General features: G+C 39.4%; 2 protein-coding genes across 5 annotated transcripts in view; one reads left to right on the top strand and one right to left on the bottom strand.

The window, feature by feature from the left end:
* Window positions 1-58: 58 nt before the first annotated feature.
* LOC145913147 (uncharacterized) lies at window positions 59-10,708 on the bottom strand. Its single transcript, XM_083000703.1, has 17 exons — window positions 10,398-10,708; window positions 10,243-10,314; window positions 7,597-7,689; window positions 7,476-7,534; window positions 7,189-7,297; window positions 6,728-6,845; window positions 6,403-6,548; window positions 5,754-5,909; window positions 5,434-5,490; window positions 5,185-5,308; window positions 4,975-5,096; window positions 4,381-4,534; window positions 3,924-4,104; window positions 3,385-3,540; window positions 3,191-3,287; window positions 3,025-3,107; window positions 59-1,802 (listed from the first exon to the last, which is right to left on the bottom strand). The coding sequence occupies exons 1-17, from the start codon at window positions 10,512-10,514 to the stop codon at window positions 848-850; spliced, it is 2,799 nt and encodes a 932-aa protein (XP_082856829.1). The 5' UTR covers window positions 10,515-10,708; the 3' UTR covers window positions 59-847.
* Window positions 10,709-16,342: 5,634 nt separating this feature from the next.
* LOC145913031 (uncharacterized) overlaps window positions 16,343-27,293 on the top strand; it is a 58,646-nt gene continuing 47,695 nt past the window's right edge. For 2 of the 4 annotated variants that reach the window (XM_083000544.1, XM_083000542.1), the window contains exons 1-4: window positions 16,343-16,986; window positions 24,200-24,314; window positions 24,804-24,901; window positions 26,503-26,818. In XM_083000544.1, coding sequence (XP_082856670.1) covers window positions 16,410-16,986; window positions 24,200-24,314; window positions 24,804-24,901; window positions 26,503-26,818 — 1,106 coding nt within the window. In that variant the 5' untranslated portion in view covers window positions 16,343-16,409. Of the gene's footprint in view, window positions 16,987-22,688; window positions 22,804-24,199; window positions 24,315-24,803; window positions 24,902-26,502; window positions 26,819-27,293 lie in introns of those variants that run through there. The other 2 variants (XM_083000543.1, XM_083000545.1) reach the window with 2 other exon arrangements.

Below are 27,293 nucleotides of genomic sequence, written 5' to 3'. Positions count from 1 at the left end.
AAACCAACTCAAAGGGTGCTAATTGAAAATACCTTCACAATATACAACATAATGGAGCTTGCGGAAATTATAAAAACTGTATTCGTCAGCAAGATTTGACGAGGAGAAAATATTATTAGGCAGGTAAAAGAACATACGGTAACCCATGATGTCACAATGACGTAATTTTACAACAAATGCAAGCAGGTAAGCGTTAACAAGTGATGTTCTGGCTAAAACTGAGACATCAGTAAATGGTGAAATGTATCCCAATATGATCGAATTATAAGTACCTTTTTTCCTTTTGATCGCTAAATTTTAATTTGCGGAACAACAAGAAAAAATGAAAATACGTATGCGCACGCATTTCGTCAAAATCTCAGGCTATATAACAACGTAGTTGCTTACAAGCAGTTGCTGAATGCAGATCTGATAAGAATAGACAAACCCTAAGCAAGCGAAAGCAGTTGTTTTTCACATACGGTGCAAAGCATTTGACCATATTTTGACGGATATTATGTACCCAGTGATGATTGCAAATATACAAACGGTATAGGCTCATCCCAAGTTTGTGTGTACTTGGTCCACTAATAAAAACGCTAAATGTACAGGAGTTATATTGAATGTGTTGGTTTAAAATAAAAAGGAATTCTTAGCCCATTGCGTTTGGCACAAAAATAAAAACACGATTTAAGTTAGAGCGTGGCAAACATCAAAAAGGCTTCAAAAGCGGAAAGAATAAAAAAAATTGGAAGCAACCTTTAACACGATTTCATTCAAGAAACACCTCAATAAAACATTAAAGCAACTCGTACTTCGACAGGCAGAACAGGAAAGCAAATATTGAAGAATTCAGATGCTTAAATACTCATCTGGAAATTGTGGAATTGTCTGAAAGGGGCGACGCTTTTTGCTGGCCTGGACTTCGTGTGTTTTGAGAGGACTTCATCGCGTTTCCCAAGCCCGAATCACTGGAAGCTACTGACACTGAACCACTGCCACTGTGTGTGTTCTTCGTAAGGGGTAAGTTAGAGGGTATTGACAAAGACACCTTATCGCCAGCCGATGTACTTTGGGATGAGACTTTGGGACCAGAGGAATGTTGCTCTGTCATCTGCGCATCACATGTCGGTATTGGAGTGCTGGAATTCAGAACGTGGCTCTCTGTGTTAGATAAATTCGGTAAATCGATGTTGTCACTCGAAGATGACGTGTCCTTGTCTGGAATTTCGGGTAGTATGGGAGCGCACATGCTCTCGCTAGTGTCGCCCTCCCAAAACTCCGTCATAAACTGACTCTCGATGTCATCTAACATCGATCCGATTGTGACGTCAGTCTCGTCGTTTGTCTCGAGGGGAAGTACCTTTGGAGCGTCGGCGAAATCTGATACGAAGGTTTCGGAATGCACTTTTTTAACATTAAACTTTTCTGCACCAGTAGACGTGGACAACTGAGCTTGCGTCATCACGGTGCTCTGCTGCCACGCAGCGGATTTGACTTTTTGCAAAGGTTCGTAACGCAGCTGACGTTCGTAAGTGGCTGGATCGAAATCGAATAATTTCTGGCTGGGATTCTCCGCGCTTTGGGCGAAACCGAAATTCTCAGGTGCTTTGCTTGTGGTCGTTGCCTGTGGGACTTCCCCCTCGACTTGCATCAACGATGAATCGGAAAGAACGATGGTTTCGTCCATTGGCAACGATGAGCCCGACAGTTGGGGCCGCATGCGTGAACCCGTGGGTGACGTCACAGAACTGTTACGTGTCACTTTCGGAGGCGGGTCGATCTTCGGTAACGATTTTGTCTCTGATGACGGAGTTGCAGTTCTACAAAAAACAAGGTCTAATTATTACGTGAATAATTGTAAAATTAAAATGGAAAATCAATTGCATTCTACTTATAGTACACAAAATAATTGCTTTTCTCATCTGTGGGTCAAAATTGTTCAACAATTATTCAAAAATTTTAGAGTCAACATTGCCAGTGCATTAATATATGTATGTAAACGTTCCCATTATATTTCCACACCGCCGACCGTCTGGAAATTTCATTCAAAATTCATTAGCATTTTAGTCCAACGGAGGATAAACTCCTAATGGAAAAGAGATGATTCCTGCTGACCATTATACCATATTGAATACAAACCACAATTGTCTCGCAGGTTAAATAACTTATAATTTAATTTATACTCATTTAAATAGTTAAAATCTGCTGTTCACATGCATACTTCATAACTACCGTCTACTCAAACACACTTTTGGTAATAATGCGACTAATTAACCATACATAATATTGTTACACTATACACCACAGAATGCATATTTAAGTCTAACACCAAGGAGTTCCAAGGCCTGGTGGAATCAGATGACGACAAATCAATGCTTCTGCATGCTTTTTGACTCCTATTTTAGCGCAAGGTAAAAGTAGTTCTGGGAACATAAGTCCATTAGCTCCGTTCGCGGTTCAATATTCCGAGCAGAGAGTAAACAGCGCAGTGGTGTGGAAGTGGAAAAACATGTACGTTTTGAGAATTTTTAAAAATGTTATCCTTTTATTGTATTGTATTGAAGAGTGTAGTGGTGACATGCACGTTTTTAGCGGTTTAAAAAATGTTGTGCCTTTTATTATATTGATTATAATATTGACGGTTAAGACAACGAAACAATGACCTTCATCCAATCACACAACCGAGACAAAACGACAAAAGTTAATGCGCCCCAAAGGAGATTTCATATAACCCACAGCGACACGCTAAAAGCAATTACTACTACTGTTAATTGCCCAATGACGAAAAGCAGCTTCGACTGTGACGTCACAATCACATACCAACCGTGTTTAGCACAAAGGGGAGGGATCGCCGATTTGCGTTCCGCTCCAGTCGCTGCAAAACGGGACAACAAGACTGAAATAAATTTGATTCAGACCACGACATACGCCTTTGCCATGTATGCGCACAAGTTCACAAGGCTTATATTAACTCAAAGGTGCTATTACGAATGATATTGTATTTCCAATCGAAAACCGAAAAAATCCATTACAACAACTCACTTATTCGAAGTTGGAGAGTCTGTGGAATTGCTGCTAGGTGGCGATAAAGGGCGCCATTTGATCGGGTTTGTGCTTGGTGACTCCTAGAATACAAAAGTTGTTTATCGGGCAATTGCCAAACATGTGGACCCGTAATTGCAATGCCTTGAAAAGTTTTGTACGTTACCTTGTTTTTTCTATTATTGGGTTCTGTTCTTGGGGTAGTGCTAGTTGAGGAACTGGTGTTGTTCAAGTTGAGAATTGGTGACAAAGTAAAACCATTTCTGTGTCAAAAAAAAAAGTTTACAAAACTGTAAAACGAAATCTTCTTAACTTGAAGTGATAGGTTTTTGGTTGAGGAAAACTCCACAGAAAACATACGTTTGGTTGGCTGAAGGTTGCTGAATGGAATGCGATACAGAAAACACAGAGGAAGAATCGAACAGACTATCAGTTGCCATGCTGCGTTGATAACTGCTGTTGTTACGCTGTAACTGTGAGGGTGTGACAATGCCTGAAGTCCACACAGATGTGTTGCTGTGAAATGAAGAGGACATGATTGCTAGGTTATACCATAAAGTTGAAGTTTGCTATGTGGTAATTGGCACACAAGCAGTGGTTTGTGTCTGGACTTGGACTGAGTAAGGTTGTGTGGTTTTGCCCACAACCATATTTGCACCCATACATAGAAAGGCCACAGATCTATTCATAGTGATTACAATAAAGAATGTCTAGGAACATTTTTTCAGTAACAGATTTATTTATTTATGTGAACAGTTTTTCAGATAAAAATTCTGATCGAATATATGCAGATTTGTACTACTATTTTATATCAAATTTTTTCTGAATAAAAAATATTTAAATATTTTCCTGGAGCGATCAAAACAACTTCATCTCAAAATCATATTGAAGCAACTTACGCTGTGTCGTCAAAATTAAGCAGATCCAACACATCAGGTTTCGTGGTTGTACTTGAGCTCAAGGTAGCTTTTGTGGTGGAAGCATTTGAAGTTGTTTTGGACACTTGTGAATGTCCTATTGGCGTGGCGACCTCATCCTCGTCACTTGAACTTGATGATTCACTTGATGATTCTGACGAAACTACACAAATATTTGCCCACATATTAATTGATGTGCAACCTACTATATGTGCTTGATGCTCAAATTTACCACATTATTGTACTTTAAAGATCAATGCAAACATGTTAAAGTGTTGGATTAAGTCTGAAAAAAGTTTGTGGTAAATTTTAAATATTTATGAAGTCTCCACTACTGTTTTTTTATACTTGGTTCTAATTTGAAACTTGGTCAATTTTCATTGGTCTTCACATTTTTGAATGACAACAAATTACAACTTCGGTAAATTGCTCCACTTACTGAATGTTCCATTAGACTTTCTGCCCTTGCTTCCTACAGATGGTTTCGATCTTGTTCCTCTTGAGGAATCGCTTCTAATTGAGGGTGGGGTGGTTGGAGGCAATGATGAGATGTTGGTGTTTTCAAACAGGCTGCTGTCCAAGATAGGCTGGCTCTAAACCAACCGAAGTAAAACATTGGTTGGTATATTTTGTACTCAAAAGCACTGACTGAAATCAAAATGATAAAGCCAGTGCTATAGTTAGTAGTAAAATTTCCCAATTGAACACACTGAAGACATGTTTTGTACAAAAAAGCACTGCATTATGTGTCAACAGTTTTATACACTGATTACCCAAAGTACATAGGGTGAAATGACTGTTAAGTTGTTGGCAGCAATAATGGCGATCAGTCAATCTATATTGTAATGTGTTAGAAAACAATTAGGACAGGCAAGAATCTAATTGTAAGTAGTTAAATAGACGTGTAACTGCAATGTGGCTTAGTGTATAAATACAAGGTTCTAAGCAGAAAATTCCTAATTACAAACACAAAATGATGAATTTTTAACTGGTTGCTTTACTATTATTTCAGTCAAAGAACATTTCCACGCACCTGCAGCTTTAGCAGGTCCAGATCTTTGTATGTTTGCATGGGGTTTACATTAGGCATAATGCCACCGGTATCCACAATAATAGGTCCAATGGGAAATTCGCTTAGTTGACTACTGGATGTTCCTGTGGAAAAAAAGGGCATTTTGACATCACAGGCACAACCAAAATGGCTGAGAAGTTGTTTACCAAAAACTGCTGAAATATGTGTTACCTGTGGGAGTTGAAATTCCTTGAGCTTTGGCCAATTTGACTTCAAGTTGTTTCATTTGTGAAACCATGACACTCACTTGTGAGATAAGCTCACAGTTTTGTAGAAGAAGTTGGTGGTTGCGAGTCTATCATGTATTTGAAACATGTAAGTTAGAAACAGGAACTAGTTTCCTACTGCAGTTATACAAGGATTTAAAAGCTACGGGCAACTAATTTCAACTTTATGGAGAAAAATTGTGTTGATATTCACCTGGGCTTCCGTACGAGCTGCTCTTTCAGCTGTAAGTTGGTCAGTTAGAAGTTGTACCTGTCGTAATAAAACATTTTATGAAAACGGAGACATAATGTAACCGTACTTGGAAAAATATAGCTCACTAATTAGGTTGGCAAAATTAAAAAACAATGTAAAAGTAATAAAAGCAAGGTGCGTTGAAGACATTTTTAGGATCACTATCACTTTTACCTGACCAGTATACAGGTGAGGATTTTCAGGCATTGCAATTCACAATACACCCTTAGATAAAGGCTGACATCTCAAGGACTTTTCATACAACAACAAAAGGTACTTACTTTAGCCACAGCGAACTGAGATTTTTGCTCTGATTGTTGAACCTGCTGTTGCATCAATTGAATTTGATGATGAGCGCTTAATGGAGCATGCCCAGATGTTAACGGCAAGATGGTAGGTATCGTTTTGTTCTTAGCCAAAGAATCGGGAGATTTCGGCTAAATGTTAAAAAAAACACATCTGACAAAAACAATCAATGTAATACACTACTTATCAACAGGCAATCACTAGAACTTGACATATGCAAAAAACTTATAAATCTGGTGCATGGGAAACTCCTAGCTTAAAGGTCATCTGTTTCCTGGCTATGGGCACATATAACAGACATGGCTTATAACCAGAGCACTCAGTCTGTGTTGTATAATAAATACCATGTGGCATGGTGGGCCATATTGTCAAGTAGGAATTTTAATCCTGCAACTGCACAGACATTGTCATCTGTCTGCATTACTACATATTTGGCAGCAGATAATGTCAAGCTTGGCAAAAACAGTCTTTTGTGTATACAGAATTTTTTTTTATAGCGATAGATCACAACAGAAAACTCTGTAGATGTTGTTTAATTTGAAAAAATATTGGCGTTTTAGTGTTTTTTGAATCACAATGACTACACTTAGAGTAAGATTGTAAAATCAATTTTGTGCAGTTTACCTTGGCCTGAACGGAATCCAGATCAGTTACACCAGACCTGGATATTATTTCTGGCTCAGAATCCACAGTTTCAACAGCATCAATATCAGTTTCTAGTACAGCATTTGGTTCCGTTCTTTCATTACCTCCCACTGTTGCTTGCCGCTCTGTAAAAAGTTGTTAACTTCTTGAAATTACCATTAATTTGATTGTATATCTACAAGTCATTCTGATACACAAGTTGTGTATGGTAACACAACTAATAACACACAGATTAAAAGAACTAAGAAACAAGAGCAAAATAAATTATATTGAAGCAGTGGAGTTTGATCAAGAAGCATTTTACCTTCATTTTTCTTTTCTTGTTCTTTGTCGCTCGCACCTTCAGCACTTCTAGTTTCGCTGAACTTGTGGCAAACTTCAAAAGCTTGGCCGATGGTTCGAACAATTCTCATTGCATGACTCTGTACATACAGTAAAATATTATTTTTTCTTTTTATTATTATTGTTTGGGCCTCAATACAAATGAGTGAAAAGAAGGCACAAAAAAAAACTATTTTTAATTTTTCTGTAAGGACCAATATACTAGATATTGTGTTGAACATGAAAGAATCTGCTGATACAATTACCCAAAAATAAATTTATGCAAACTGTATTTTTGTGAAGCTAAGAGGCGATGGTAAGTTTTGAACAGGTGGCATAGCAATTAAAGCACATCTAAATACCACTGTCCCAAAAGAGAAAGAAGTTGTTCATTTGGACTTTAATAGTTGGCCAAAGGTTGACTGAGACAACATGTGTGCTTACCTTCTTTGTTGACTTAAATACATTGCACCGAAAGACATTGCTTGATCCATCCCTGGCTATATAGCTCCATATCTTAAGGTCGTGCGAGTCATGTGATACGTAAAATATTCTAGAAAGATGAGCAATATTTATCAAAAAAGCAACATACCTTTATTTGCCAGTTTTTCCTATTACAAATTATTGTACCGTTTAAACATGATGTTAAAGGACAAAAAAAATATGTTGCATAATTTATCACATGATTTTAAATATTGCTATCAAGTTTTGAGTCAGATAGTACAGCTCACCTGTACACTGGGTCATGCATAACAAGTTGTTTTCTTTCATCCCAAGCCCAATCTTTTTTCTGCGATTAAAATCACGAGTAATTATTCACACAAAGAACTTTAATAATTAAAATCTTCTCACCCTTTTCTTTTTGCGGAGAACCACTTTAACACCATCCACTGACACAGTCACGTTGACTTTGCGTTTTTTCACTTGCTTGGCTTTGAATTCATACTGCAAACATAGTTAAATAGTTCCTTACTGTGTAAATACTAATATAATGTCAACAATGATTTGAAAATTCTGCCATAAACAAACAATAGACCATGGTATATTTTGATATGACAAGAAAAGGGAAAAAATAGGCATAACATAAGAGAAGTTTTCAAGTTTAATGTGGAACTTTGTGATACTAATTTGTAAAGGCCATTACATTACATTAACCAGGTCAACAAAGCCTTAGGAGTGTTCACACAAAATCAAACCTTGTGTTAACAAACAAGAAACTCCAGACCACCACAACAATGGACAGGTTTCTCATGGAACCAGAACAGTTTACGCATGAAATCACACAAACAGCGGGACCTGAGTTACTTGAGATCACCGACAAATTGCGACAATCGCAACTACGGTTTCCCGAAAAAATCGTGGTTAAGGCAGAACAACGGCCTTAGTGCGTCAAACGAGGTCACTACGTCACGCTATGTTACGTGGTACAGGTGCACGGCACGTTTCGGCGTAATTGTGGCCTATACAAAACCTTGACTGCAGTTTATCCAATTTTGCCAGATATTTAGGGGATTAGGGAAGTTCTTGGTCCTTGTATCCTATTTTTGCCGCCCAATGATCGATATTTAGAAGAGGAAACTTAAAATTAAAAATCGGTAATTTGCTTGTTTGGCCCTCAAGGGAATAAACGAATTCGTACAAGGCCAGCCGCCACACTGCTCAAATGCTTAAATTTAATTTACCTTTCTTAATTCCCGAAACAAAAATACTTTTTTAGTTTTAGAATAAGATTTTGCGCGCCAAAAATAACTACCTCAAAGTTTTTAAACTAGTTTTTTATTGCAGATACCTGGGAACTTTTAAGTCAAACAACATGGAGTGGAAACAGAAACTTGACTGTTTAAGCAACATCCTGTTTTTATCAAAACAACCAACAAATAAAGCAAGCGTGACAACAAAGCGAAACACAGCCATCACATGCTGCGAAGGGTACGATACTAACGTTAATCTTGCCGTTTAGTTATAAGATGACTATGGCCATGAAGAAAATAATTCTTTTAAAAAAAAATTTTTTTTTAATTTTAATCACACAAAAATAATGTATTTTTTCACTTGTCTTAGGTTGCGTGTCGGGGAATGGGAGAATTACTACAGTCATTAGGAGAGTTGTACAACGCCAAAACAGGATGTGGTTGAAGCCTATTGAACAATCCCACTTAATTGCTTCCGCTTTGTCGAGTGACACCGACCACGAAAAAAACACAGCCGCTTCGATTTGAACGTCGATAAGACCTACTGCTGCTTAGCGATAGTAAGAATTTAATCGCCCTTTTATTGCCCGCGATTTACGACAAAAATCCTATTCCATTGACCAAGCGTGATTGGCACACATACAGAGTAAAGCGCCGGAAAGGCGCTCTATGAATTATTTACAATTTAACAACACTCTACTTGTAAGTCGAAATGTTACTTTGCGCCAAAGTTTGAGGTTTCCGCGATCTGGATTTTGTATCCTGGAATCGATTTGTTTGCCCTATCTTGTCAGCGAAGATCGCTGGATTTTAGCTTTCAAACAATGCCTGTTTTCAAGGGTTAGTAAATAGTGACAACGGCAACACACCAAACACCAGAACTACCCAGCCACAGTAACAGGCTTCCAACCTATGCGAATTGTGATGTTAAACCATGCCTTTATGACACACAACACACAATTTTCATACAGCACAGCAAGCCAAATGGTTAAAACATACAAAAGTTTGAAGGAAGTGGTGCCCCATATTTACTAGTTCAAGCCTGATTAGTCTAGTATTTAAACACAACCCACTAGGATATCCTGTTGGCAGCTGTGAGATAATTAAATTCACTGGACTAACCACAGCACATAATCAGAGAATCTTTTTTACTTTAGATTTCTTATCTTTTATCACTTCAAATGTAAATTTAATGTTGTTCATGTAAAGGGAATTTTTTTCGCTGACTTCATGCATTCCTACTACATGTATTTATCATAAAGGTCAACAAACCATACAAAAGGGGCATGTTTGGTTTATCGTGACTATTTCTCAAAACACAATGACTAAGCAAATCTTACATAATGCACCTACAACAACATAGAAAACCCGCCAATGGTTTATTTTTTTAGAATTCTGTGTGAAAATTGTAGGACAAGTGCAAATACACACCTTGTGAAAAATGTAAGTCATTGGTGTTTTCATAAAATATCTTATGGACTTTAAATTACAATTGGTTCTTTTAACACCACAATCCCATTAACTGTTAACAGCTCAACAGAATATACCACTAAAGTCCTTCCCCCAAGTGACAATTATCCAATTTTCATTCAATCAATAAATCAATACACAAAACAAATGGGAGAGCAATTTGGTTTCAGTAAAATGCAATTAAACCTCCACCCTTACTTAAATGCTCCCTGAAGTTTGAACTGTAAAGATTTGATTGATTCTATCTTAATTGATTCTATTATATTTGGGAGAAACTGTATTTCCAACCGTGTTGTAACTTATTGAACCATGTTACTAAATGTTAAACAATTCATACCCGAATTCTTCGCATAGCAACAACTATTTCCATTCTTCCAGTTGGTCGTGGAACGTCCAGAGTCCCAATATACTGGAAAAGTATTAGAAAATATTGGAAAATATCAATACCAATAATCAGTTAATTAGGGCATTATGTGAGATATATATTCCCACCTTGGACTTGAATTGTATTCCATGTTGAAAGGCTTCGTCGTTGTGTAATGGCAGCCTTGTGTCATAAGTGTCATCTACCAGATTATAGTCTTTTCTTCGTGTTAGTCGACTGGGCATCGTTAATTAATTTTGAACATACCACCCCAAAAATTGTTTTTAGGCCCTTTTTTGAAAACCTAACGTATACTTGAAAAGGGTAAGGTGTATAAATTTTAAAACGTCACAAGTAATTACATGGCTTGTAACTCTAGGGTGCTGCTGCTACTGACATTATTAAAAATCTACTTGACCAATACAACTTTTATTCAAAATCTGGACTTGTTTTCTGCAGTAACCCATTACATTTGTTCTAATTTGATATACTATACGTACATGAACAACACCTTACCCCCTCCAAGAAACCAGCAACCACACCTTCTCTAAAGTTCTCTTTGTGACGAAGGAATAATATGTTTTGTTGCTGAAAGAGACGCGCGACGTTTAAAGAAAAACGCACCACCTTACGAAAAAACAAACGCAAAACTTTAGTGTCACCTCGCGGAAATGTAATTTAAATTATTTCTCCTCTATTAGATTGCGCTTATTTTTTTGCATTGATTTGGGGAAATGGTTTAAATATGGTTGGCAGCATTGGTCAAGCGCCCGACCCGTAAACCAAACAGAAAACCTGATCGGGATTCGTGGCCAGGATATCCTAGGTTCACATCCCGATGTGGTAAAAAAAATATAAAAAATAAAATGGTTCAAATATAGTTTTTTGGGGGGGACCACTACGCAAGACGCCTGATCTCTTTTAATTTTTGTAGGATTGAGACTCATTAGTCATCTATATTGTGGTTACCGGTAAGCTTTTTTTGGTATATTTGAAGGACGCCGTATAGACCGTTTTTCGTAATTTAATTAGTATCGATCTAAATGATATAAGCCACTTTGCTTCACGATAAAGTGACTCTTGCAGTAAAGAAAACGCTCGGGTAAGGGGTAACATTCAGGTTAGTTAGCATTAAGCAGTCCTCTGGAATGATTCCAGCATATGGAAATAACATTCATGTAGAAAATTCAGAGTTTGTGACAAAAACAACGAATCTGTTTACAATGTTAATTTAAAACGCGTCGAATTATAAATATCAACCTTACTACTACTTTCTAAAAAAATGTCACAAAATCCGAAAGCGCTGCAACGCCGTCTGATTTCTGGTTTGATTTCCGTTTTTAGGGTAAAATGTCAGTCTTGTGATGACACGCGGAAAGGTTTTCAGTGAGGCATCACGGAAACGAATATTTTAACCACACCAATTGCTTCATATCACAATTTTCAAGTCCGACGCAGGCAATTTTATCACGCTACTGTCGTGGATCATGGATGAAGTTAGGAAGACGCTCGGAAATCTACTCTGCGTTCCCTGCTGCTGCTTCTTCTGCATAAGTAAGTTAATAGTCTTTTTATAAGTTATATTTGTGTATAATGTTGATATCTCAGTAAGATTTTAATCACATCTCATTGAAGCAACTATAATTTTCTTATACGTGGTAACACCGCTAATAAGCATCTGTTTAGTTTTTCATAATACGAAAAAAACGCAAATAAATCTTGTATGCCTATACACAATCAACCTGTGTATATTCTTCTGTTTTTCTTAAACAAATGCTGATGAAATATGCTCAGAGGACAGAAATGCAAATAAAACCAATGATTAGTGATTCTTCAGCACACAGGATCTTATCCCTAGTCAAATTCGTGGGGGTTTGGCTTTAGTTTGAAAGTGCCATGCAATACGTAAAAACATAAGTATACACTACACTTACAAGAAATAGTTTTTTTTTTCTGTGTGGTCTTCTAAATCTGCACCCTCAGATAAGGGTATGGTGACGATAAATATGGAAATCACAGCGCTTAACTGATCCTGTAACGCATTCTTCGAGAGGATAAACGCATTCTTCGCTGTACGGCCAGACGACAAAATATTCCAGTCGAAACCCGAGCCTTCCAGCATTCAATACGTGTTTACACACACGAACTCTGGTTACATGCTTTACTAAAACGCTTCGAGTTTGTCTTGTTCGGTCTTTGTCACTTCAAAGCCCGAACACTCACGATTGCTATTCAGGACCGTGCGCCGGAGTCGACCCTTATAATGCCCTGAGTTATAGGACAGCGGTGTAGCGAACGCTAAGTCGCAAAACCTCAACTGAGTGGAAATCGTTATAAAGAGAGACGTGAGGTTGTTGGTGCGGGATTGTGTCAAAAATCCACAGCAAAGGAGAGAAAAAGAGAGATTTATAGGATAAAAATAGGCTGTGGTTTAACCCTGTATTTATTTATAACTGTTACACATAAGTATCTAAAACTTGGCTATAAATTTACTCGTACCCTCTGTAGTGCAGAAAGGTGTAAGATAAGCTTGGGACTATTTCGAATCTGCCGTTAGCAAGACCAGTACGTAGCGCATTACTGTGTGATGGTGGTCTAGGTGTAAGTGTCGGGAAACTAAGTGTAAAGACGTGAGGAAAGTAAACAATGCACAAAAGTGGTTCTGTTTGTCCGCCAATCAGATTAACTGGACCACTGGGTTTGGAAGCAACCCGCGCACTTTTTCTGCCGCGGATAAACGTGTTTTGAATGAAAGCCGTGGCGAGGGCGGTTGCAACCAACACGTTGGAAGAAAAAGCGCATCTGCTATCAAAATTTGCTTGGTGTCCGCAACTGTGTGCTTGGCTAAGGCGACTTGGGTGTGCGACGTTGCGTAATTAGTGTATCGCATGTTGATCTCCCTTGGGATATCTAGCAATAGGTGGTATAAATGATTAGGACAAGTATGTACAGACCACAGTGATTTAAGGCTACGCAAATTCCCGCACTGGTAAGTTTATAGTTGGGACCTATGTATGTGTGTAGGTGCCCTGGCAGTAAATAAATTTACTTATTTAAAAGTGTGATCCACGTGTTGGTGTAGCTACCTCGTTGCGGTAAACCCCATTGCTAAAGCTGGAGCCCCGGGAATGTAGAAAGCCTGTCTAAATCGTAGTCAGTCACGGGCTGTTTGTTGTGCGGTTAGCAACGAGTATATGTTTTGAAAAGCAGGAATTGTCCTGTCTGTTTGTTCCAGTTAGGTTCGTGTTGCGAATTCTGTGTGTGGGTTTTAGGGGTCTACGTTAGGTTGCACTGGTGCATACCAACAGAAATGCTGGAGCGGCTATACTACCGTGATGCTAACTGATACCGTCGCAGGAAATGAAAGATTAGCACTTTTGCAGAGTATTTTTCAATACAACGACCAGTTGTAAGAAAGAAATTTTGGTCCGAGTTTAATAGCAAGGAGCATTTGTAAGTTGAAAATTGCTTCAAATTTTATCACCGCTTCGTATATCTTTATAGGTATATAGTGTATGCCTTTGTCTTGTATCACCTTATGCATAATCAGGCTACCACAATGCAAAACGTTTTGCATGATGGAACGGACGCTGACCTTTCCTGCGCGCAACCGGGCCTTGACGTAATATGACGTCATGTCTACTGTATAAAAACGTCATTTCTCGGCAAAACAGTGGTTTGGAGAAGCCTTATTTACGTCCGCTGAGCCGTAACCTCTCCACAAGCAATAGATTCGCGCCACATTTTAGCCATTAACGTGCAACTGAGCGCGTAGAATTATTGTTTGGAGGGGGCTCTTTGATAGGCCTGGTTTGCAGGTAGATACAAGTGCTCCCAATACAGACGCACACTGAAGTGAGGTTCAAGGTTCAGTTTTCAATAGGAAAGTTATATATCATCACAAAGTATATGCAAGGAAAACAAGGGTGATGGGTACATGAAAACAATCACAGATCAGTAATATAAAGATCGTCTGCATATATTTATGGTACAGTAAAATGGCATTGAAGATTCGCCGGCACATCAGTCCTAAGACAAACGTATCAATTACAGCATGGCAGAACGTGTGACAATGCCTTTCGCAGCAGGAGCGCTTTCGCCTCTGTTGTAACTTAATCATTAGAAGGCCTAAGGCGTGTTTACAACTGTTGTGGACGGGTCATTATTGACAAGTTGGAGAGCATGCAGTGTATTTTGGAGAGCCACGTGCTACAAAGCAACCGTCGACTTTTAAGGATGAAAATACGTCAAGATTTATCGACGTTACATATATGGCAACTTCACCAACCAGCTATTTGTTTGCGTTGGTCAAGCGTGGTAATGTTGTGCAGAGAAAAGTTCAATGCATCGTGTTCAGCTTTTAAATAAGGGAACGTACTTGTAGTTTGTATGGCGTGAGTCATCTTCGGTTGTGTTGGTTTTGGGTGTGTTGTGTGGGTCTGGCGTGAAGGTAGGAACGTTGACGCCGTTGTGGTTGAAAGAAAACCTCGTAGAAAAAGTTATTGGAGCACCTAATTCCAAATAAACTTGCACTTAGTGATAGGACTGAATTGTGTGAGTTGAACAGTGCTGTTTTTATTTTAAACAAGGTTTGATTAGATTTTTAATTAGCTGCGCAATGCAAATACATATAAAACATATACCAATGTAAACTAACCAATAGGTTTAGGAACCTAAATGCCACCTTTTTACGTATATAGTGTGTCCACAGCTTTATTGCGCCGGGATTAGAAGTTCTTAAATTTAGCAATTCACAAAAAAAACTACCGTTAACCATTTCCCCCGCATTGCAAACGATCCAAGTTGTCTGGTTTAGTTTTGCTTGCAGCAATTTCTGCTCAAACGCAAACAGCGTGCAACCGGCAAAGTCGCTGCAGGCAAATGTCCCCCTGCGCTTTGGAATTAGATACCAGCAGGTTGCCAGGCTTTGTCAACATTTTAATCTCGATTTTTGTGATAATTCTCACACTCGACTAGTGGTTCACGTAGTCGTTATTGGAATTATGCGGTTTTCAGTGTTTTACAGTTTTGTGGTTGCGTCGCGTCGATTTTGGTGAGATAAAGTGTTCGAAAAGTGTGGGAACAGGCAGCGTAGTTCAAAGAACAGGGAGGTTTAGTTACAGGATCAACGTAAGTAATATACCTGGTTTCTGGGCATACTGTTTAGCTTGTTTCGGATTTGTTTTTCTATATGATGAGTAAAACCACTGTTGCAATGTGTGGTGTTTACCATTGAAAAAATTGTTGTATAGTTGTATCACATTACTTATTTCACATATCACCGGTAAATTCGGTGCGGCGAACCACAATATTTTAATACAAACGGGCATATACGCAATGACACAAGCTGATTTTGCTTGTAAGTTATATACTTATGATGTATTATGCGTGAAAGACTGTAATGTACATAGTCGACTACAATTCCGTTTCCCTACATGTTAAAACATGGGTTTTTCAGAAATGTGTGACTATATATTGACGTCTGTTGTTTGTCTGTCCACCTATCACGTATGTTCGTTCACACAGAGTGCAACTACCTACTGCACCTCTGGAGCTTTTGGAAAAATTTGTGTGCCGCCAAATGTCATTAAAATCCCGCGCTTTCTGTCACGATGCAGGATTGTCTACATTACGTCATAAATCAAGCTAATATGACGTAACAGCGACAAGTTGTTTTGTTTGTGGCACGAGGGTTTTGCTTGCATTTACGGGCAAATTTAAAGAATACGTTACCTATGATATACAGATTAGATAAGTACGTTTTGCCGTATGCAATTGCAATTAGTGGTTTGCAGTTTTGAAAGCAAGCAAGCTGAATGTATTTGATACTTATTCGCTTAAATTAAGAAATATACACATGAGTTGACTTGGTGTTTGAAGACAGGTGCTTTCAGGAGGCGTTCAGTATTACAAACTTAAAAGTCCGAAGGCAGCGATGTCCTAAATTGGACTTAATTAAATATTCGATAAGACGGTGTTATAGTCTTTATGAGGCGCTTTTGTATGCACAACTCATGCAACGTTACAGCAAACAAACAAAAAATCAAAATGTTTATCGGTTGCACAGAAGTTACGCCCGATTTGAACGTAGTTGTGTGTTAACTGGCCTCTTGTAAGGCATCAGAGGGCATTGTATACTAATGAAGAACCACACGACAGCTAAAGGTCGTCCACTGTCATTCCCATCAGCTTTCGAATCCCTGCCAAGTGTCGGTCCTTCCTCTCCATTAGAAACCACCTGCTGTCGATGCCGTCGGACAAAAAGCGCGACCACAATTTTCCCTGTCCGCCAGACGTCGCCCAAGAGGTCGGGACGCGGCGTTTTGTCGAAACTGTCCTGGTCGGTGTTTAAAAGCAAGCAGACGGAGAGGTCGTTACATGCCAGCTCGTCACAAAATCTTCACAAGGACTCCAAGCCGACTTCTTGGAAATTCCACCCATGGGCAAGCGGAATGAATGACAGAATCCCAACCACGTCTACTGCAGTTGGAGCCAGTGAAGGAAATGGGAATTTTCTGCCTTCGCCGCCGAAGCAAGTGTTCGTAATGACGCCGATGAATCAGAGAAATACGTCCAGCAACGGAAGTTCGAATTCACTTTTGCCGGATTACCAAAGCAGTAGCGAACGAAAGACAGGCAGTCAGCAGTGTTTGAGGAAGTATGTGCTGAATAGAGATATGGGAACTCAAACACCACCGGGAAGCATTAAAAGAAAGCGTAAGTAAAACTTTATGGCGTTAAGGAACTATGAGGAACTGAAAATTGCGATTTCCTGTTAGGTGCTGTAGCACATAGAGCCACGTTTGGAACATTTTTTGTCATATGTAAAATGAAACTTGAACAAAATTATGTAACTTGTTACATTAGGTTGTTGACATTCGTATGCAGGCACTAAAATAATAATCTTTACTTGCGCAAAGTTAGCATAGGTTAAGGTGTGTGTATGGCAATATATATTCACTCTTCAGAGAAGTTTCTGTATCACATTCTTTAGCACAAAGGCTTATGCAGTATTTATAAGGTATCTGTTATATCAAATATTGACAATTCGCTGTAGACCCTGCTTTGTCAATAGAGTTGTGGTCGAAGTTGTACGTCTACTCTCTGACGTGTTGTAGTCGAATTGGGCGGATTCAGCTCAACCAAAAATGCCAATCTTACCACTTAATAGGCGCTACCCCGACCCTTGCCTCTGTTTGCTTTGTGTGGAGTACCATTACCTGACGATCCAAGTACCATAGTGGCGGAGCGGATAGTATAGCATTCTGCACTCTAAGCCTTTAATTTTCGGGTAAAAAGTGCTCCATGTTTTGCTTCTGTGTCCCGCAGTGCAGGGTTATTATTTTCCACACGGATGTTGCCCACTTCATACCTGCTAACACAAGCAAGGGTTTACTATAAAATGGATATAATCTGTAGAGGGAAAAGTTTTTGCCAGGTGATTGCAAGTGGGGGCATGTTCTTGTAAACATTCGTAAATTGAGCTTGTTCGCAAACCATTTTGCTCGGGTTTAAAAAATACTACACTTTACAACTCGCAAGAGGGCGCTATGCAGCATTGGCTTCCACACTAAAAATACTCATGACGTATCTTGTTTTTCTCACAAGAACTCAAACACACCTTGCTACGGACAAAAAAACGCTTCCTCGCTGTTGTTCTGGCAAATCTTGAAGCAAATACTTCGGTCTACTTTGCTCAGTGACCTTTGCTAAATATTTTTGTCAGCTTGTAACACGTGGCTTGGGTAAATGTTTGCTTATCGCTTATTGGTTCGTGTTTTGCTCCATTAACGTAAACGCACGTTGCGAGTGAACCCAATGTGGGTTCACAAAATTGTTGCAAACACGATCGCTTTTTATTAAGTTCGCCCACAAAACACACACAACATTTGAAAATACTTTGAATAGGAATGGCCATGATGCTGTCTATGTGAAGATGGACATATAAAGCAGACGTTTCGAACACAATTGTGTTTGTCATGAATGCCATTGCACACCGCCTGTGCCCACCAACAGGCAGATTTCACAAAAAAACGATACTAATTTACCCCAAATGAGAGCACATGCATTCAAAAAGCATTAATTTCCTGAAAAAAACATTTAATTGTATAACTTTAAATACCAGCAAGGTGATATTCTGGTTTCACAGTACCTACCATTGAATAAACTCCAATAAGAATCATGTCACCTGACTTGAAACGTCAAATAGCAGCAGTGTCTTTATTATTGGGTCTGAGCAAACAACAAACCGTACAATAAAAGAAGAATGCAGCGCGGTTAGCCACATTATTACGTATTTTGGAGCCCGGTTTCGACGAATTAAAGTAACTGGACTGTTTGGTTTCTGTGGCGGAATGCGTTTAAGGCTGTTAACGTTCCAATGTATTTGCTTGGCAAACAGAATGTGCACAGGTATACATTGTGTGGCAATTAGTTGGTCAGGTGAGTGTGAGGTATTTTATGATTGTTTCAAACTTTGGCATTAAACGTATATGCTGGGCAGTCTTGTGTATTGCTTTACGGTAGGAACATGCTTAAGCGTAAACAACCTACCATTGCCCTGAAAAATTTCATATTTCAAACGTATTGGGGTCGTACAGGGGAATTTATGTGTAGAGCTTTTACTTCCATTCAAGGTGGCCCAAGTTGCACCAACGAAACATCTAAAATTTGATACCTTTTCGCAAAATTTGTCCATTTTTATAATGCGCATATACATATATGTAAATCTTTTTTTCAGTCTGATTTAAATTTGTCGAAGGGAAGTTCGTGAGAAAGTCTTGAGTCATTCTTTATTTCCCCGGTTCAACTTGTAGCAGGGCAATACTTCTGAATGGTTTCCAACTTGGCGGGGTATTTATAAAGATCATATGCTCCATCGCATCAGCGCCGGTTCATTCAGTCTCGTGTGAATAATTCATCCCGCTGTGCACTCATTTAATACAGGTTAATTTCGTGTTTACCTTTCGTTTATGAGGTCATGTATGTTCCTTGTCTTGACCTGTGTTGTGCATATGTTGCCTGGCGATCAGTAGTTACGTAAACAACGAAGAACCTGAAGGTATATGTCAAGGTATATATTAGTTTTATAGCAGGGTGTGGAAACAGACTAACTATATAGCGTTTAGCAGATGTCAGAATGCTAGATTGGATTTCCAGGATTTATTACGGGCGCTAGTGTTTATCAGGCACATCACTGTTTCCCACTGAACAGAAAGCAACATTCCACAGCAGCGCATCTCTTGTTGGTAAACATTAAACATTGCTTTCTTTTGCCTACGCAACGTTGTCATTTAACCACACGTACACCGCTCACAGCAGGAGAAGCCATAGGCGGCAGGAAAGTTGGTGTTGTTTTTCAGGGGACTTCGAAGTGAAGAGACAGAAAAAAGTGCGCTGAAATATATTGCTAAAACAGAGCGAAATGGGCGCATTCTTTCGTAGCTACGTAATGCCCTTTACGCTTGGGCAATTTAAGCGTGAATTCTGCGGCGTCGCCCGGGGCCTTGTTGAAGCTTTGGCTGCTATTGCAATCAATTCAGGCGAAAACTTAGCCAAGAGCACAGCCGTTTGCTTAAATTAGTTCACCAGACTTTGGACACAGTGTTATCAGTGTTTGTTTACAATTGTGTAAATGTTGTGCTGAATAGATAGGAGTATTCCAGGTTTATGGATCTATTATCGGTTTTACAAGGCTTTAAAAAGGTTTTGATGCTGCAGGTCACAATTATGTATGTGTGGGTGAGGTCGGTTGTCGAAACTGTTTCGTCCCAAAAACGGTTTGTCAAGCAGTGCAGATTTGTAAGTGATTTGGCATTGGTTTAACAGTGGTTGGCTTCGTACTTTTTATAGGTTATTTATACAGTATAGTTGACGAAAAGGTTCAGATTGTGGTATAGTAGCAACTAACAATGTCATTTAAATACGCACAAATGACAACAAACGTGTATAAAATCCAACTGTTGTTGCTTGTCAAATACCCGTGAGCAAAAATCTATTTTCGTGCGGTTGAAGCTAAAAACCCGGGCCATTTGCCATCAAGGGCAGCTATAAATTATTCACTCATAAAAGTGGCATCACGTCAGTTCCCTCGGTGAACGTACAGCGTCATTGGAGTGAGGAAATGGCCAATATAAATGTTCCACTTTGTCGAGTTCCGTCTGTCTCGAAGATGTCGCTGGTTGATCAGTACTTGAAAACTGCCCATGTTAAATACTCCACTGTGGATCCATTTAATTGCATACCTTTGTACACAACTAATACTTACAGTTGAAGAGTGGATACAACAAATGTCTTTGTGCCGCTAGGAATTTTGCAACGTTGTTCTTCGTTGCTAGAGTGGTGATTTGAAACACGTCAGTTTCACAATTAGCATTCCACACTCTCAGTTATGCAATCACATTAACGTGGAAACTTTGCAATTATTTTGCGTTAAGTACATGGTTAAGTGCATTTTAACCTTTTGTGGTCAACATACAATCAAGTCCTGTCGAAATCCCATTTTTTATTGCAGAAACACTTTAAACGTAATAGGGCAACTCTCGTCAAAGTTGCCCAGTTAATAGGGTTACCCAGACAAGCTGTAGAAAAACCGACTCACGCATGCGACGGAAAATATGCAGGAAACCTAAACAGTTGTGAAATGCTTGCTGATGCTTATAGCTAAGCCCGCACACGCTTCGTAGCGCTTACACATGACACATATGCAAGGTATATTTATGCGATAGATATTTTTCTGGCGATAGTGTTTAAATACTCGATCCTGTAGGTTTTTTTTGCAATTGCGGATTTCCTGAACAAATAATCAACTCTGTTCATTGAAGTTCACCAACAAGTTATATGAGAGAAAACCTAAGTCTCAAGCCATTTGTCCAAAAGTCAATCATGCAGAATTTTTTCTTAATTCGCTTAAAACGCAATTCGCTTCGTTTAATTCAGTAATCAAGGCACTTGTTTTTTTTTCGTTTCCGAAAGTAGATTTTCGTGTTGAAATGAATTTTTACTCCATCTGGATACTGATGTGTAGAATTCAAAATTACCCACTGCGATTTTTTCAAGTTGCGATGGTTTTCACGCTTTAAAAACTAATCAACTGCATATTAATGATGCAAAACGTAATATCAAGTTTACCGAGAGGTCAGAAATGCGCTTTACCCCGCTGAAACTATACCTGCGCGTCAGGTTGTCGCGTGCTTAATATTTCCATCCCTTGACATGTAAACAGTTCCACGAAACCATCCGACGCTGTGCAGGCCCTCAGTTTGCACGGGTTCAGATTGCAGCTCGTTCGAAGTGCGACCGTGCCCTCTTCGCAATATATCTGTGGCCAAGTGGAAACACGTCCAAATGCCCACTTGAAAGCACTGGCTTGGAGCGCTGTTGTGCTTGGGATTCTGTCGAGTGTGCCTGTCTATTGATCACGCGCATTTTAGCCATTGTCAGGATTACGGTTGGTTGTGTTCGTGTTGACGGACGCGACCCACTCTCGCCTATGGTTAAAGCAAGTCGTGTTTAGGCTTTCGCTTCGTGGGCGTCTGCAATGCGTTGCGCTCTGTAAAGATTTTGTTGCTAAACGCCCAACACCTCTTTCTAAAGATAGCACTTTGCAAGTTGTGTTAGCTGAGAAGTCAGTTATAGACAACAAGCAGTGCAGATGAGGTAAAACGCAGTACATGTTGCAGCCAAATCGTTTGGTGATTCTTTCTGTAAAGGTGTTACATTTCTATACTGAAGGGCTTCAATTTTGGAGTCTTAGTAATTTTTTTCGATGTGAATACAATAGAGATACTTTCTGCCTCCGTATTGGTCACCGCGTGTTAGTTTTTTTATGGGGAACGAATGCGACAATTGCATGCAAAGCCACCCAATGGAGCGACCGTGTTTGCCATTTAATGGTAGCCGTTTTCCAGTATACTGCCCCATGATGACGGACAGTTAAAGCGAATTCGGTATCAGTCTACTCCCATTCTTTGCCTAGAATCTTCCCACAGTGCCGACATATGAGAACCAGTGTTGTTTTGATACGCATACGCAGACCAGTAGCTTTCTCGCTTCACGTCTTCGCAGATGGACAGTTTCCGTTACAAGTGTGTTTAGTTGCATTGTCCGGGATCCAGGTGGTCGAGCCATTCTTGATCTGTCACAGTATTATCGTAGCTGTGAGGTATTGGTGTGATGTTTTTTTTTAATTTTAAACGAGGAATTTGGCCAGAGAACCTGTTTTTTTGCGAGTTATGGCAGAAATCTTTATGGTTATGATTTCATTTTGTTATCTGTAGAATCAAAAGAAATCTTATTGTTTTTATAATTAACTTAAACAGAAACAAGATATAAGCTTATAAGAAGTTAAATGGGATGGACATTGATAAAACCATATAAGTTGTTCAGTAGGGCACGTTAATTTCCTACGTGTTGTTTGCAGTAAATAGAAACGCTTGGTGACTTTTAGCATGTATGTATAATAAAAGTTGTTTTTGATGCTTGCCGCTCAATACCGAGGATTGGCGATGGACAAATCGTCGCTCAGCGATTCAGGTGAGAGATTTTACTTCCAACAACAAAAATCATCCGTGAGGAGATGCGTCCAAAACTCGGTTGTTTTAAATGAGTGGTTGAAATCGTGAATGGCGTGTTGTAAAGGACAAGTGATGCTTGCTTGTCTTGATGGATTATGGGAAAGACCGATGGATGCTTCTCTTATTCGCCCGAGGATCTACAGCTCTTCAAGCCTACTTTAAAATACTTTTTTGTGGTTGTGAGGTTTTTGGACGTGACGCGGCGAAATCATGCAATGTCTGAAGATCTGTGATACAAAATTAGACTTTTTCAAACGACAAAATTCTCTAAACATTTCTACAAAAAGACAAAATGATTTAAAACGCACACCCGGAAAGCTGCTGCTAGGATAATCGCAACAACAACAAGACTGTTTCTTGTTGAACTCGAATTGATAAATCAGTTACGTATTTTGTGCTACAACCGTGATCTACGCAGTCCGACACGTTTTTGCGGCTGTGCTTCGATGTCAACACCTTAACTCTACATGATGTTTGAAACCGACTATATAGCAGTGAACTATGCAGAAGTATAATAGTGTACAAATCGACCAGCCCAATAAAAATTAGACAAACCATATATAACCCTGAAGCCTCGCCGTATGATAGGCGAAATGGCGGTTCATAAAAAAAAATTCCAAGTTTGTTATCAGACTTACTGCAGTCTGAAAGTAAATTATAATCCACATATGCAGCCAACATTAGACAATAAGTGAACCAAATTGGATTTAACATTTTTAGTTTCGCAACAATGACGTCAGAATAACAGTTAAATGCATCTGATGAGTAAAAGTTGTGAAAACAACGCCAACATATAAAGGGTAGCGTCGGGCTTTTAATGCATAATGCACATGACGTTGAACCTGAAATCTAATCGATGGAGTTGTCTAGACGAAAGCATCGTGACTTGCGAGGCGACCCAACGCTCGATCGTAAACGAGTCAAAGGAGCAAATTTGCTTTTCAACTTGATTAAGCCAGTTGACCTCACGAGGCGTTTAGGCCTCGTAGACTTCCAGGTCATGGTCCCACACAACAGAATCCTGGATCGGGTTTTAGATTGCTTCTGACAACCAGTCAGTCCTACTTTATTTGATATCCCCGAGGAAACTTAGATCTACGTTGGGATTGATTTCTTGTGGTTTTAGTCTCTTTTTTCCATTTGCTTCCTGTGTGGTAAAGATTTCAATATAAAATATCCATATTCGTTCACACAAATATAAAAGAAACGTCTTCTACAGTTATATAAAAAGTATCAAAACACGTTAGCTCTTGGGACGTAGCACCTCCCATGTTGGCATTCACACAGTATGTCGCAATATACAATTTCAAATAATCGTAAGGTGTAGATTAAATTTCATGTTTTGTTTATTACAGATGTTCCTCGTTCACCTGGGCCGCTAGATGGCAGTCTTTACACACAAGTAAAGAAGAACCGTAGGGTCGGAACTGATGAAACTGACGGCAACCATGAACGAACCAGACTCTCCAGGTAAATATGACCTTTAATTCACACCCATGGTGCTGTGGCACATGAAAGTGATCGGTGAACCAGTTTTTTTTTTTTTTTTTTTGCACTAATTGTACGGCTATAGTTAAGCGTCGATTCGAAACAGCAAGCTGAAGCTTTTCGACAACAACAATTCAACCTTTTAACTTTCACTGTCGAATTTTTTAAATACACAAAAAACAAAAAAGTTGCCCTTCTACTTGGTTAAGACCTGTTTTTGTGCTATGAAACCGTACGTAGCTACCAGAGCTCACCGTCATCTTTTACAGCCAAAACAACAGACTAAATACATGCTTGTGTTTTGCCGTAGGCCCATACAAGTCAAGTGGTTCCACTTAAACACATTCAATCGCAACAAAAATATCAGTTTAGGACAAAAATTGAAGTGCCAATTATTTCATATATTTATAAGTCTTTTTAAAGGGCAGTATACGTGTATTCAGTATTTACTACAGATTGTTTCTTATGCAGCAGGGATTACCATTCAGCGGATGAGCTCAGTGCTACGGCGACTCTTCCAATGCAACCAGAAATGGAACGAAAAAGCTTTTCCGGTTCCAGCATTAAAGGTAAACACCGTTTACGTTAAAAAACGTAATATTTTTAAAACATAACGGCGGGTTAGACCGCGGTCCGTTCGGCTCTCGAAAAACAAGTACTCCTGTTCGTAACCAAGGTATCCAGCAAAGTTTGGCATTCAGCTTTAAATTAAATGGCGTGGAGATTTGCTGTAATACAAACCTCTAATATGTTACTTATTCTGATACATGGGTCGGCAACCTTTAGAACAACGCGTGTCGTTACAAATAATGTCAATGACTCACATGCCAACATATATATGAATAGAAACAGAGGATGCCCGTGCAGGCGAAATCGATTTTTCAGAGTGTTTAATAAAACCAGCTCACTTCAATCTGAAACTAAAAATTAATATTGACCTTTTAGTCGCACCTGCGTCGCTCCCTTCCCCACACTTAACACTAATGGTTAAATTGAAACAAATCCCTGGACATTAAGGGACTTGCTATCTGATGCAACGCAATCCCGCATATGGCAAGTATTATACCAGTGGTTGTCGACCCTTGGTCTAATATGTTTGTAGTATTTGTTAGAGCTTTCAGCAAACTGGTACAGAAGTTCGTGTTAAATAATGGAGTAAAATATGGAAAACATTACCTTCTGTGCCGTGGTAGGCAACTTTCTTGTCACACTTTTCTGTGGCATGTATTTTATTTGATCAATATCAGCGTAAACGTGACCAGAAAACGGCAATTTCTTCCCATATAATTGTGTATGGCAACAGTCTAACCACTAAATGCTTTTATAAGCGGGTGTTGCATTTTGCCAATTACATGCCACTCCACAAGTATAGGATACCTCCAGAATCAAATTTTTGCGTTTCACTGGTTTCAAGTGCATCGTACAAAAGGCTTGCAGCTAAAGTAACCGTCGTCCATGCCGTTTAACAATGCCGGCTTTTATACAGGGGTAATTCCTTAAGGCTGCAGGATGAAGGCGCATATTAACATAACTCTGCTAGGTACAGACCACCTACAATGTTGACTGAGGGTTTAACTGTTGGGAACTTAGTTGTAAATTCCGATCATAATTCCACTCACCTCAAGGGTTCCTTGGTTCGGATTTAAGGGAATTCTTTTTGGGGGTTGGCAGGGGTGGTGTTATGTACCGCATGGGCGAGTGGTATGATAATTGTTTATTTGATGAATCTTTCGCGGGTCCGGGGTTCTTTCGCAACCTGTCATTCAGGCTTAAGTAACTGTATGACGTCATTCTCTCCGTATCTACTGCGACGTGGTCCAAGCACATGATACGAACATTACCTTTACTGGAAAACAATATCTTGGTTGGATTTAGCAGTAATGTAGGCCAGTCCTAGGAATCACTTTTTGTAAGAATTTCAGTGCTCTTATCCCAAAACCAACCCAAGTTGTCAGTAGGAGATCTACGCTTTTTATAAACAATTCTATATTACTTGTGTATAAGCTGCAGACAGATGGCCACTGTTTCGACCGAAAAGGTCTCATCAGTGCAGCTGGTGTGACTATAAGACGTTTTTGCTGACCAAACGGGCATTCATATTATTGGCTCCACATTGCTTATTTCTATATTCCCTTCACTGTTCACGTACATTCCTACAATTATATTTCAGACGAAGTAAAAGAAGAATTGATGACCAACCCGGACGCCTTGGACCAGGTCCTCTCTGATCCAACAGAGCCCTTGTTCCCCCCTGTGACGTCACCTGATTCTAGAAGTGTTGACCTTCTGCGTGACGTCACCATAACCTCGGTTACCGTAACTGCAGAAGTGATGCAAGATCGCGAAGAGGTTTCTGATGACGATCAGGTTGTCGTGGAAACGGTAGATGGCGTTGTGGTGGATTTGCCTACGGATATAACTCAAGATGTAGTGGATTCGGTCAGTGGTAAAGATGCAATTTGTGAAGACTCGGAATTACAAGTGACGTAAGTCGTGTTCTATCTTGTTATTCTGTATTTATCAAACTGCCATATCAGTTTCTTTCAAATTATTGCGAATTTCGTACAGTCGGTTGCTTTTACTTTTTTACCAAGATCGGGTAGAAACAGGGAATAAGGGAAGCTTTACCTTTCCTAACCAAACCAATGACTCATAGGAAATCCACAATTCGATGACACGGTATGATATCATTTGCATATCATAACAAAAACCTACCCGCGCGTGGGCGCTCTTACCCAAAACTGATACAAAAGGCTTTGATACAATAAAAAAAACATACAGCAAGTAGTGTTGGCTTTTTAATAACTGCCCACGATTTACCAAATGTTTAACGTTAGGCGAACCCGAAGGCCACCGTACTAGCCGCTCCCTGTTAACCACCCAAAAACTACACCAGCAACATGCACCAATTAGCCACCAAATCACCACCTGGTACCAGCGCGGTTTGTAAGGCTCAGCGGA

This window comes from Ascidia mentula, chromosome 9, assembly GCF_947561715.1.
Source record: "Ascidia mentula chromosome 9, kaAscMent1.1, whole genome shotgun sequence".
In the NCBI taxonomy this organism is placed as follows: domain Eukaryota; kingdom Metazoa; phylum Chordata; class Ascidiacea; order Phlebobranchia; family Ascidiidae; genus Ascidia; species Ascidia mentula.
The sequence above is the reverse complement of the archived record's forward strand: the minus strand, read 5'-3'. Positions and strand labels throughout refer to the sequence as shown.

Coding starts and splice junctions, on each gene's coding strand:
- LOC145913147 (XM_083000703.1), bottom strand. CDS start 10,514: ATGCCCAGTCGACTAACACGAAGAAAAGACTATAATCTGGTAGATGAC. Junction 5,491..5,753: donor CTCAGTTCGCTGTGGCTAAA/GTAAGTACCTTT, acceptor TTATTACGACAG/GTACAACTTCTAACTGACCA. Junction 4,105..4,380: donor AAAGTCTAATGGAACATTCA/GTAAGTGGAGCA, acceptor ATATTTGTGTAG/TTTCGTCAGAATCATCAAGT.